The sequence below is a fragment of the Malaclemys terrapin genome, chromosome 3, assembly GCF_027887155.1.
Source record: "Malaclemys terrapin pileata isolate rMalTer1 chromosome 3, rMalTer1.hap1, whole genome shotgun sequence".
NCBI lineage: Eukaryota > Metazoa > Chordata > Testudines > Emydidae > Malaclemys > Malaclemys terrapin.
Window position 1 is genome coordinate 4,968,769 of NC_071507.1, and position 14,235 is coordinate 4,983,003.

The 14,235-nt window shown below is 37.6% G+C and overlaps 1 protein-coding gene across 1 annotated transcript in view; it reads right to left on the reverse strand.

Moving 5' to 3' along the window:
• XRN2 (5'-3' exoribonuclease 2) overlaps positions 1–14,235 on the reverse strand; it is an 89,783-nt gene that overhangs the window by 1,158 nt on the left and 74,390 nt on the right. Inside the window, exons 28-29 of the mRNA XM_054022691.1 lie at positions 11,981–12,050; positions 5,284–5,428 (exon numbers count right to left, since the gene is read on the reverse strand). Of these exons, the coding sequence (XP_053878666.1) occupies positions 5,284–5,428; positions 11,981–12,050 (215 nt within the window). The remainder of the gene's footprint in view (positions 1–5,283; positions 5,429–11,980; positions 12,051–14,235) is intronic.

Consider the following 14,235-nt stretch of genomic DNA (forward strand, 5'->3'; position numbering starts at 1 on the left):
AACCTTCCCATTATGGTTAATTTATACAATGTTTTGTCTTTATTTCAATTTCATTGAAATACAGGTCCAAGTCTGTATATTTTAGTTGTAGACAGCTGATCTTCTGCCAAAGCAAAAACCATATGCTTTTACAGCTACAGGAGACTTTTCTTGTTAGATGCATTTCTGTTGTGCTGGCGTCTTGTAGGCATCAGTTCCGTTTTAAGTAGCATTTTAAATACTAGGGGACATGATATCAATGCATGTCAACAGACTGAGTACTGAAAGTACAGAAAACTTCAAGTAAAGTGGTTACCACTTTAGATATACATTTGTATTTAATTTAGTTGCCACACCCAATACATCAGCTTATCTGAGGGGATATAGAGAGACAGTCAACTTGAATCTCCCTCCAAACTGAAAATTTGGTGCCTGCCATTGTTACCAATAATCCCAAACTTTACCATAAGAGGTCAAAGGAAAGTTACTTTCCTCTTTATTTTCAGTTTACTCTGGTGATTTGACACACTGGGTATATATGGTCTTTCACTTCTTTGGGAGGGATGGTGACAGCTCCTTCCCCAGGCTTTTCCAGAGGGTGATTAGGAGTAAGAGCAGCAGCTAAACTGACTCCAAAGGGCAGTAGGCAAACAAGTGCAAAAGGAGTGGCTCATGCAAGCTTGGTGGTGTTACCCTTGGGCAGCCCCCAAACCCTTTCTAAACAGAGCTCCACCCCCATCCATCCCTTCATTTAAGAGATTGATGACTGACTGTTTTAAAAATGTGCTCCAATAGAAAGCTTTTTTTTTAATAAAATCAATTTAAACAAAAATCATGTTGAGTGCATTCCTTTAGAAGTCTCTTAGTAGAATAAAAAGGTGCACCAAAGAGTATTTTTTTTTCAAAAAACATTGTATATAATCATACAATTAGACACTGATACAGAGTTGCACAGGAAAGAATTATTCCTAATGTACAATTCTTATATTATAGGCTAAATATTAAGTTAAATATGTCTGCAATACACTGCATTTTATTCTTTTCATTTCTGGTGTGTTTGTAAGGTTTATCAACTGCTACAACAGTGATCCGCATCAAAGATAGTTACATCAATTCTGTAAGCACTCCACTGCGGGCCACACAGCAGCAAAGGATTTAGGGGTGAAGGGAGTTGATAATTACTTATGCTACTATAAAAAGTGTGTCCACTTTCATTTTAAGCCTTTTTCAGGGCTTTAAAGCCTTGACATTTATAGATAACACTAGTTTCAGATGCTGTTTTGCACTCCTAAAACTCTAACGTGGCTTATAATGTAAGATCAGTATTTACTTGCCCCAAGACCATAATGTGAACTAAAACCTCATTTAAAAAAAAAAATCCAAAGAAGGCTTAATTACTAAAATTAGAGACAAAGCAACCGTCTTAAAAATGGGTTACACAGAAGGGCAGTTGACATAAGGACACTTCTAAAAAAGTAAGCCTTCTTGGCCAGAAGTTTTCTGTCCCCCCCCCAGTATTATCACATATTAGAATATGACCAAAAACGTCGTCACTGCCTAGATTTAACTTCACTGCAGGATCAAGCAGAAGCTAAGTCCTGCATTTATGACACCAGACTTGAATATCAGAAATTCATTAAGTCTTCTATCTAATGTGGCTTCTATCTAATGTAAGAGGGGAACAATTTGCTAGAATTGTGAGGGGACAAGGAAAGATTTAAATAATTTATTGGCTTATAATAATTTGGTCTGTGAGAGTGCACCATGCCAGACTTCATTGCTAGCTCCATCAATCCTGCAAACCTAGTTTTCATAAAATATCCTGTTTTGAGCTCTTAAGATCACACATGGAAGGTTTGCTTTTTGAACTGATGCAGGGCTCCCTTCTTGAGTCTACAATACAAACATTTTTTCTGAGAAGCACCATCTAGGTGGACTGTTAACCCTTATGTATAGGGACTACAATTTTAATGTCAACAGTGAACTATTCCAGTGCTCACTGATCCCTTTAACAGAAATATCTGGTTATTCTAGGATTGTGGAGCAGAGTTTGGGATTGCAGAGGGAGGAGGAGTATCCAATTTTCCAGTCTGATTTCAATGCTCTCTGCCCCCCCCCCCCGCCCCGAAGCCCTGAGAATACCTCATTCATTTTTTATCTATCACCACAACAGCTCATATTGTGGACTGGTGCAATTAAGCATTTATTCTTTGTTTTCAAGCTTCTTGGTGAAGATGCATTTTTAGTAATTACATTAAAGCTTTCCAGAACTGACCCTGTCAATACACATCTTTTAGCAAAGTTCAGCCACTATACTTAAGAAGTGTGGTGTAGATTAAGAAGGTTCTGGTATGGTTTAGCCAACCGGTGTAGACAGAATCACACTATAAAAGATGTGACAGCCCAGTCAGTGCCCCAGGCTAGAACCCACGGAATCTGATCTCCTCTACACAGGCCAAATAGTGTTAAAACATGGCTTGTCTACAGTCGAGTTTCAAAGCCATACCTGAGCATTTTAAACTTTGCTAACAGGCCTATACCCGATAAGCCTACTTCTTCCCTACCATACTTCAAACCAGAGAAGCAGCTTGAGCTAAAGACATTATCAAACTGATCTTCAAAGCTTTTTCAGAAAGGTCCCTAGTTCAGAGAAAGATCCCACTGTTGCGAATACAGGTTCAGCTGAACGAGTGTTGAGTTAGGAGCACTAGGGTAGCTCATGTGCTGGCTGCAGATGTTTCAGCATCACATAATGCTGCAAAACTAAGAGACGCGAGGATGGAAATGGTGTTGGCAGCTGGCAGGCTGCCTCCCCCGGGCCGCTCCTATCACTGGTTCAGCCTTGGTAACGGTGGGAAATTTATCAAGAGTTTCCCTAGCGCAGAGATGGCCAAAGCAGCTTCATTGTGGTCACACACTTTGGTTGATGCCACATTTGAAATGTCCATTAAAAAAAAAAAATCACATCTTCTTGAAATGGGGCTATTTAAATGAGCCATTTAAACACGACTACCACAGGCTCCCACAAATCTCTAGTGTGTGTGTGTGCGTGTTTGTTTATAAGTTGCTTTAAACAGCCACAGTACAAGTCATCAACTCATTTATAGAGCATTCAAGTAAAATTGATCCACTGTAATAGAGAAGGGAAACATGATGTGGAGAAAAAGCCATAGCAGGAAATTCACACTAGCAAGCACTAAATGACAACTGTATAATGCTCTCAATAGGCTTATTAGAGAGAAAAGGTGGGTGAAATAATATCTTTTCTTGGACCAACTTCTGTTGGTGAGAGACAAACTTTTGAGCTACAGAGCTCTTCTTCAGGTCTGGGGAAGGTACTTAGAGTGTCATGGCTAAATACAGGATTGAACCGATGTTTAGCATAAGTGGTTAGCACATAGAAGTTGATCCAATAAAAGACATTACCTCACCCACCTTGTCTCTCTAATATCCTGGGATTGACATGACTACAACAATACTGCATATTGAATAGGCTTGTAGGCTAACCAAATGGAATTTTCAGAATTAAGTGCATAATTTTATCATTAGACACTGAAATGTAAGTTTGTATCCAAGCAATTACCCCAGCAAAGCAGATATGGATATTGACTCATCGTTGTATTACTCGTTTTACACTGGCATAACATTGAATTAAATGAAGTTACAACAGAGTAAAACTAAAGGCAGATTTAATGCAACTGATTCATCACTATTAGGTTCCCAATTAAATGGGTTTTATTTTATATTTATAAAATGGGAAGAACAAGAGGATTGGGCAGTTATCCAGCATGTGTGGTACAGGCCAGAACTTATCTTTCTGATAATAACTATATCCTTCTACAGTTGGGAGCGGGGAAGAGGGGGAGTATGAGAAACTGCTTTAAAACTAACAAAAATAGGAGGGAAGTATCTTCAAGTTTTATGGCTTTCAGCCACATTGGGAGGGGGATCAGGAAGGGCGCCACGCACAGCATTTTTAGTGCATGGTGGGCAGCAGAAGACACCAAAAAGGGAAGAACTGTTCCCCTTCTTGGGAGCTAGCTGCTAGTAGTTTTTCTGGGCCAGGCCCTACGAAAATAAGGCAAAGGTATACTTACATTCTTATTAATGGCTCACACCTTTGCTTACACATTGTGTTGGAAAACAACACGGGTAGCCAGCAGGTAAGAGGGAGATAATTTCCCCTTACTACTTCTCCAGCTGCTACTTGGTAGCCTGCCTGCCAGTTGAGCACTACAAGCTCTGGTTTCCAAAAAACAGCATCTGCCTCATACTCAAATAGCTGCCTAAAGTCTAATCAGGACATCACTAGTGCGTTTTACGACTGTGCTATGCCACACAGTTTCTGTACCCAAAGTTTCTAGTACAACTGTGCATCCCGATGTGTTACCTATTTATTGGGAAAATGGAGGAGAATGTGTGCATGTGTGGGGAGAACAATATGCTGTTGTTTTTGGCTGTTTAATACATTTATATTGTACTTTTTAAATGATGGCAACACCACCTAAGGTTTGAATATGAACTCTCTAATGTTTGCTTACTTAAATCTAAATAAGTAATGTGTGTGTGTGTGTGTAGGGGAGAGAGGCTTTGGTGGAATTCAATTTGCTTTTTTATAATTTCAACAGATAATACTGATGATATTTAAGCTTTTTACCCCGTTTTTATCAATTTAAATTTTCACAGTTGAAGGAAATTATGGGGGACTCAGACAACTTAATGACAGATTTTATATTCAAAAAATTAAAGTTTTATAACTGTTAATATAAATTGTCGTCACTACATGTCAAAAATATACAAAGTAAATATCCTTTAAATCAAACTCCCAAAAGTTCTCCAGCTGCATTTTTTCTCTTTGCCTAGCTGTAAGTTTTGATCATCGTTGATGGAAATATTTTATTCATCTGTGTGTCTACAGTGAAATCAACCGTTACCAGTTACCAATGAAAATCAAATCCTTCCAAGACTAGCTAGCTACACACATGCGTACACCTGTACATCTTCGGCTATTAGAGTCTAATAGCCCAATAGTTTCCAGTCTAAGTCAAATCAGTATCTTTCAGCAAAACAAAAAATTCTAATAATAGATGCTTTAAATTTGGGGGTTTGATATGTCCTTCAATTCACCTATGAGGATGTGTTAAAGACAAACCCCTACAACAGAACCATTGTAAGCTTTAAAATGAAACAGAAGATTTTACTTGCCGAAATATTTGCGGTGAGTATTTTCCCTTTTCCCATAACACAGATACTGCACAAGTGACCCAGAAGAAAATAACGTACAATCACACAGTGCTTTATTACCTGTCTTCCCCGATCCATTCGATCATCCGGTCTGTGGGGGTAATTCATTGGTCCACCTAGTCCTTGGTACTGATTTTGCTGGAATGCTGCACCCTGGGACTGCAGCATGCGGTTCCAAGATATAAGAGGGGCAGCCCCAGAATTTCTGTGTAAAGAACATGTGTATTATAGCAGGTTATTAATTTATATATAACTTCATACTACAAAGCCCAACCTTTTATAGACATGTATAATAAATGGTTCAATTTGCTTAAGCACAGATCTATTGTGTTAATTGCACAGACATCTCACGATCTATGGGAGCTACAAGTGCCTCTAAATGATTTGGCTCACACTGTATAAGGAAGAAGCCTTGCACAATTTAACTCTCAGACCATGTTTACTCACTGCTTCACTCTCAGACATACTAAGGTGAAGAAACAGATGCTTTTGAAAGAATGCAAATTCCATTTTGCAGAGTCAGGGATTTTTTTGAACACCATAAAAGGATTTTGCTCATCCTGTATTTTAGAGACAGGTTTGCCAGTCTGTTTGCAGTGACCGACAATGTAGATTTGAAACAAAACGTCACCGAGTTAGCTAAATGTAACACTACCCAAAGAGTAAACATGTGCGACACAGGAGAATGAAGCTTTATTTTCTAAATGTCCAGACTCTCTCTGGGAGTCCATTCTTTCTAGTTAATTGCAGGTTGCAAATGAATTCTTACTGCTGAGTATTTTGAATCTAGGGTAGGGGCCTTGGCTGTTTTTTCCCATCCATTATTCTGCTCAATATGTCAGAAGGTCTGATCGGGAAGAAACCTTTTCAAGTTCTATTGATGCAGTTTTCAATTGACCATGGTGACCTAGCAACATAAGCACTAATTGGCATGGACTGACTGACATTTGGTGTACAGTTTATATGGGAACACAAATTCAACATCTATTTTAACCTAGTTTCTCATCCTAGATTACTAGCAGCAAGAAATATTTAATTGCCTTCAAGTACCTAGTCTAAAATTACAAATATAAAACAGGCACATCACATCCTTGTTTTATTACAAATATTCACAAAAATGATATAGCCATGTACTGCTTAGGACATGATCTCTCCAATGCTAGAGAATTCAAAATCCACATTTTCTGCAGAGAACACATACCACATTGTGTTGAGGGGAAAGAGAATTAATTAGAAAATGAGATATTATTCGCATACAAATCCTGTAAATTTAAATCTGTTTTGGTTACTGTTAAACAGGTATACATTGATATTCGATTATGATCTCTGAGAAAAGGAGGAAAGTAATTAGCATAAAATATCAAGATGTTGGACAACTGATGTGTAGGGTAACCATTTAATTTTAAAATCGATTGCAATGACACTAATGTCAGTATTACTTTCCTTGTCTTTGAAAACCTGGGGCTGGATCCATTTGGTTAAAGATACTAAAGTCATCCCTGCCAGAACTCTACCAAAGTCAATGAAGTGACATCGAGGATGAATTTGACCCACTCTATTCAAGCAACCACTCAGGGTTTTAATAAGGTGATCACATTCTTCTTCTTGAAGTTTATACAAGCATATTACACATAGCCGCCTGTACAACAGCTGAAAGATCAGTGTAGGGCTTACTGAGGGAAGGATTGGTGGGGGTGGGGAACGTTTTAATATGAACTTCACTGATAGGAATGGAGACAAAGTCTATGTTAAGCCAGTGCATTGATCACAGCAAGCTGTTTCTGAGAACCCAAAACACAAAAAGGTAAATATAACAAGATGGGGGGAAAGTACACATTTAAAGAGGGCTTTCGTGTTTAAATTCCTATTCCCATTCATTTTAGTTTTACACTGTAAAAACTGCATTACGTTTATTTTATCTGGCCAGATTTTAAGAACAGTTATGATGTCCCAAACCTAGGCAATAAGAACTCTTACAGTCCACAGAGATAAAAACAAAGATTTCTAGTATAAGGTGAGACTCTTTCATGCTGGATGAATACTTGGCACTTACAAGCAATATGCAAAATAATATTTACTGAAACTGAACTAAACGTTGCACAGAAGCAAAACCTTAATTACTGCTGAATCATAGACCCCTTTTACCTATTTTCGGTCTCAAACAGCAGACTAGGCATTCATAAAACGTTATCTAAAACATTTACTAGTCAGACCAATACTGTAATTATTTAAAATCAATGGCAGGGTGAATTAAGCACTCAAGATCACCTAAGACTAGTGCAGAGATATTCCTTTTGTTTAAATACATGTTAAAAACATTGTTAATTTTATATTTCACTGAAATAATATCCTCATCTTAAGGCAAAACACTGGATTCAAAATGTGTCTTGATATTCTGTCAGATAAATCATAGTGGTGACTGGAGAAAATTCCATCAAAACACTATGAACATTAAGTAGCATGAACTTTGGTCTTTCATTAACTAACAATCATTTGATTTCAGTAAGTTGGTCAACATTTCCATTATAAAGTCACTTTGCCACAAAAGTCTATGTAGGTGTAGGCTTCTATAAGGTCTCTCCTAATAAAATTTTAAAAACAGGTTCCATTTAAATCAATATGTTTAAATTCTATGCAAATACCAAGGGACTGTGGTTAAAAAGCATTTGTGCTTTTGTAACTCAAGGTGATCTTAAACAAGTTAAATTATTCAGGGAGTAAGTGCATAACATGAATTTGGAGTATTTAACTCCCCCCAAACCACCCCAAGCAGTAATTACATAGCCAATATGTTGATTTTTAATAAGACAATATGCATGTGCAGCAACAACTATTCAGAAAGGATTCTGGCAATTCACAGTTATTGCATACAAGGCAAAAGTTACACAATATATTTTTGTATTAGGCAAAATGTACATTAACTTTAGCAGTGTAATTTTGTAAACTGCATATTAGGAGTGTTTACTAAGATGGATTGACAATGTACTATGAGTGTTTCATAGATTTAAAAGCTTGTTAGATATTTCTATTGTTTTCAAGCCACTGTAAAAATGAAACAGCTATGTAGTAGCATCAGACGATTTTAGCTAAACCTGTTAAGTTACTGAATATTAATATAGCATCTAACATTTTCAGAATGCTGTGCAAGTACTACATAGTATTAAAAGTAACAAAACCAGCATCCAGACTTCCATTCGGTCCTTCACTCATTGGGTTATGCACCTTATTTATATGCCAAAACAGTATTAATGCAAGATTACAGTTGACATTTTAATCTGACAAATCAGGAAATTAAAAGTTACAGTTCCCACAGGAATAAATTCTGTGCTATTGTGCATATGTATTACTATAGGATCTAGGCTCTGTCTTAATATATAGCTTGACCCCTTAATATACATGCAGTAATACAGAGTCACAGACAGAAGGGCAGTGCCCTTTGTGCTGTATTTGAATTAGGACAAAACATGATAAGTATTGTATGATTGTGTAATGAAACCCTAATACACATGGTAAGTGACAGTTATGGTTGCTTTAGGAAGGTGTTCTATAATAAGAAAAATGTTAATACGTTTCAGACCTCAAACGATCTAAAACAATCCTAGCTTAGTTTAGATTTTCAAGTTATGCCATCAACACTCATAGTGAAATGATCGTGTTCTCTTCCCTGAAATGGTAGGAAGTGAGGGTCAAACCCAGATCTCTCAAGCTTTCTAGTGTTACGATCAACGAAGCCCACAAACAACATTAAATATATAAAACTTCTAAAATATAGTAATTAAGTCCACCTACTGCCATTGAAAAAAACAAGCCTAGAACACACAGCATTCTCACACAGTGGTGCTGGAACAATTTTTATAGTGGGGGTGCTGAGAACCATTGAACCAAAACTGTCAACTCTGTATATAATGGAAACCACTTCAAGCCAGTGGGTGCAGTAGCACCCCCAGCATCTCTAGTTCCAGCACCTATGTTCTCACATGCTTATTCAGTATTAATCAGGCCTCAAATGCTTTAGATTTTAGATTGACTATCAGAACTTCTCAGATCAGTAAGACTGTTTGTTTGCAAGTATGCAACAGCTGCTCTGTTCACTAGTAACGTCCTCAGTTTTAAGGATTTATTCCCCCTACATATACTTTGAGACGGTTACACCACTGGCTCTAAAAACAAACACTCCTGTACAGACAACATGCTCCTTTTGATTCTGAGAGAAGCATTTTATAAAGCACCAAGTTTCCCTCCAGCAAGCCAAAAATCTGACCACTTTCAACCCAGCCTTCCAGACATCTTTGAACCTGCTTCGCTGGCTCCTCAAAAGATTCATTGGCAGGGATGGGACTCCGTCCACATTCCCTGCTGGCTGTTGTAAGTGGAGGAGATTACATTCTCCCAGTCCTGCCTCCTTTAGGTGAAGAGTTTCTTCCTGGTTGTCTCGCTCCCCCTGTACGTTATGATTTCAATGCCTATTCACTTCCCGATTTGCCCCAACCCAGGCAGAGCAAGAGGAGGAACCATCAGCAGGAGCAGGCAGTGGCGAAACAGCACGTTAACAGCAGCCTCACAATGCCACAAAAACTTGTTGGCAACTTCCCTCCTGCTGGGTAACTATCCACAAGTTGAAAACCACTACTCTATAGGGCATTAGAACCAATGAAAGAGTCCCAGGTCTAAAAAAGTATCAGGTCTATTACAACCAACTCTCCCGCAATCTCAAGTCCTTTAGAAGCACTGGCAGAGTCTATTCAAATAGGCAAATACTCAGGCCCATCACCTTTTAGATGCATGCTTAAATCAGTAAGGCAAGTAATTTAACGTCAATGCTCAGTGCATTTAAACATTTTAACTTTTTTTTTTTCTTCCTAATCAAGTATCTTCAGGAATGTGGGTGCATTTGTCCTCATTGGGGAGCTAAGTCTGGCAAGCTAGTGGTTTTATAAATCAAAGAGGTATGAACACAAAAAGTACCAGAAAAAAATAAAAATCTTGAATTATGAAAAACCACCTTATTTCCATTTCAAAACTGGAAGGATTTTCTGCAAACTTTCCAAAGAGATTCCCTTCTTGGCTAAGCCATGGCATGAACAACTTCAGTCCCATAAAGTAATTGGCGGAAGATTGAAAATGGAAGTTGAAGAAATGAATGGCGATCTCCACATTGTAACATTACTAGCACACTGCACAACGTTCACACATCCCACCACCTACAATACTGAAAGCACATTGGGTAAGGTTAAGGAGCCAGTGATGCCCCCATATACTATACTAGTGAGGCAGTACAGCCAGATATCTGGACCCTAAGTACAGGCATCTTTCCAATGTGAAAAGGAAACGAAGTTCTGTGCCCCCACACCAAGACCTCTTCACTATTAAAACTATAATACACACACGCGCGCCAACACTGGTTGAAGAAGTGGAAGTGTGACGTTGGAAATCCAGAAGCCCAAACAGAAATTTTAGTTCAATTATACTGAGTCAGTGAAATTAGCAGCCCAACAGAATGAGATTCTAGAATGGAATGAAATTCCTAGCATTGTAAAACAACATTACAAGTTACCAAAGCGCACAGTACTGTTTCCTTAAAAAACCAAAAGAAAAGCTATTTGTGAAGCTACTTTTAGTTAAGATCGGGTATTTCAGTTTGTTACATTGCTGAAGATAACCCTGAAAATAAAGTTTATAAGGCAAGATTCCATATTAAACATGGCAAATTAAAGGGAAACTGGACTCATTTTGAGAGAGATAAAAATGCTTGCCATGGAAAGTGTGCATATTTGTTAACAGCCCAACAACTTTTCCCCAGTCTGATTCTTCTCAGCATTAACAGCTGTAAGTAAACGTAGCATATGTCAAAGTTAGTGTCCATTTTAAAGCTGTATTATAAAATTGCACTATATATATTAATATAATTATTCATAGCTTTCAGATACCCTGGAGTTTGTAAAGTCCATCCGACTTAAGGGAATACAACTTATCAATGAAGGAACACATGTAAAACATCCCTTATTATCAAACCATGTCACATTCTTTCTATTCCATGGTACTTATTGGACTGCAGATTCTATAATCCTCCTCTGAGTCCCTTCTGCATTTAATTCAGTTCAGTCTTAAGTAGTTAAAGAAACTGTTTTCAGTGGCAACTAATAACTACTGACCTACAGTGACACTGCCCTACAATAGGCTTGTCAGGCCTGAAAAAGTTGTACCAAAGAAGCTGATTAGGACTTCAAGAGGTTTGTAGCAAGAATCAATGGCTAGTCTGTACTAATGCTGTGGTTCCAGCACAGAAATGATAAAAGTGGAACACCATTAGTTATGCCTCATTAAGCTCCACAACCCTCCTAAAAAGAAATTTGTTTAGCCTGTACAAAAATCTAATGCAGTTTTAAGCTCTCTGTGTTGAATTTCATGGTATCTCAAAAGCTTCAATAAGATAAAGGCCAAAGATCCAAGAATGGTAACCAAAGCATCAACAGTAAAGTTAATTTTGAAGTTTCTGGTTTTTAATAGAACATGTTTTTTTCTTTTTCGCTTTCTTTCTTAGCCAGAAACTCAATCTTTTAGAAAGAGAAATACTGAATTTCGCACCCCACAATAAAAATACATCATGAATTTAATATTTTGTAACGGTTTGTTTTTAAAAGTTAATATATTTAAATAGAAAATAAAAAGCCTAGTTTTAAGACTAACGAATAACATATTGTGGACTATCAGGGAGCTAAGTATTTTAAAACTTTTTACAAAATTTAAGTGGCCATACCTTTCATATCTCTGGGGCGGCTGTTGAAACAGAGGTGTGGGACCTCGCCATGATTCTTGGGGCCGTAGATCTGTATAATAAAACAAAAAAGTCAAACAATATGCAAAAACCAGTGCCATACATCACTTATTGTCAAATATGTGTTAAAAACATTTTTTTAAAAGTTTCAGAGCACTAACGAAAAACCCCAAATTGGACTTGCTGCCAAATACTTTTGGGCCAAATTTTTACTCTACGCTGGTGTAATTGTAAATTAATTCCACTGAACTTCAGTGGAATAACTGACTTGAAACCGGTGAAACAGCAAAATTTCTCCATTTGTATCTTATTAATATACACAATGGAAAGCTAAATTTCAGGTAATCAAGAGGAACAAATGACAATGACTGGGACCAATACACTGGTTAGTGTTTTAAACCTCAATGTATACATTTTCTGAAATTTTTACATCAAAAGAAATCATACGACTCCTACCTCAACTTTTGAAAAGCCTCTTTCAGACAACGTTTAGCGTTACCACCAAATACATTCACCAATACGCCAGTATGTGAGATTTTTGTAAGGGGGGGGGAGGGGAGCAAATTGATAATGAATTGCAATATTTTTATAAGCATCAATCAATAATTCTGTCCTCTTTATTAGGCTGAATTATTCACCATACAATCCGAAAGCTGATAGGGTGGAGACATGATTTAAGAATACTGTATTTTCAACTTTGTCTGGCCATCAGAATATTATGATTTACTATGGGTCCTTTTGAATAGTTATTATACAGACAGAAAAAAATTGGTAAAATCTGGCTCAGGACACATGGCATTGCAGCAGTAAGAAACGGTAATGAAAGGGACCACCCACTTTTCAATTGCTTTCTTGTAGTCAAGCTCTAACTCTGTACAAAGATGTACCAGCAACAACTTTGCTTTAATAAGACATGCAATTAAATGGCTGCTGTTCTTCTAAATAAATTGACCAGTAAACAGGATGAAAGAAACATCTAATCAATAGCTCCCTGGTCAGTTCACAACACTTAAATTGTGTATCAGTCAAAAGCTTCAGTTTCAGTGACATCTTTGATTATCTTCAATGGTGTTTAAGTGTGACCTAATTATAACAGCTGGTTCCAGAAGTTGTCTAATGGATATGCTGTGATAGGATAGTAATACCCTGTTAAATTGTCAATATGCAAGGACACCGAAGCTTAGCAATAATTTGATAGAACTCTACATTTACTTTTTCAATTGAGCTTTTAAGAAAAGCATGGATAGAGGGAAATCTGAGCCTCTCTTCTAGGAACTCAGACTGGATTGCTTGTGCATTTTAATAGTCTGACCTGAACAGAAACCTTTTATGGTAGCACTTGAGAGAACTCTGTGTAGTGCGGACAGGTCCTACTGAAGATAACAGCTTTGCTGGTGGAAATAAATTCTGATCTCCAACAGTTCTGCTCTTCCTGCCTTGGGCCTCCTTTGATCAGAATGAGTCATGCTCACATAGGCCAGATTACAAAGTTACTTGTAGTGGGAATAATATATCCATTAGAGACTAGACTGGGATTCCCCAAACTCATTTCACTTGTAACTAATTGCTAATTTGACGATGATGCATTATATATAAAAATAATGTTTTAGGGTGGTCGCAGAGGGGCTGGGGGATTTATGGGATCAAATTAGGAAAAGAAAAAATTAGACTAATCAGAAAGTTTAAACAGTGAGGTCTATTATAGAGGATAGGACACTTTAAGAGAAGTAGATTCATCATTCAAATTAGGATAGTACCAAAGCACTTGAGTATGTATTGAAGGGAACAGTACTGATTATACCAGCCATTTCAATCTTCCATGATCCATAGTTTCGAACCTTTCATTTTAAACAACTCCATTTGAAAAGAGATGCAAAATGAAAGATCTGCAGTTCAGGATTAAATATTTAACCCAAAAGGTATGCCCATAATTCTTTTAATTAGGCTGTCTACTTGGTATCTCATAGTCCTGGCAAATGGCCCCACTTTTCTATTCATAGCTGTCAAGAAAACTGTCCCCATTCCTGGGCTTGGACTCTACCATGGTGATCCAGCCATACAAGACCTCTAGGCTAGATTCCTTAGTTCTCAGTACCTAAATAATACGGTCACCGGGTTCCTAAACTGACAGCTGTTCCATATGCTCAGAAACATCACCCCAGCACTTTAATCTCTTTAACTGGCTCCCTATTGAACGCCTGGTCAAATTCATGGTTCTGGGCCCTGTTTTAAGGGCT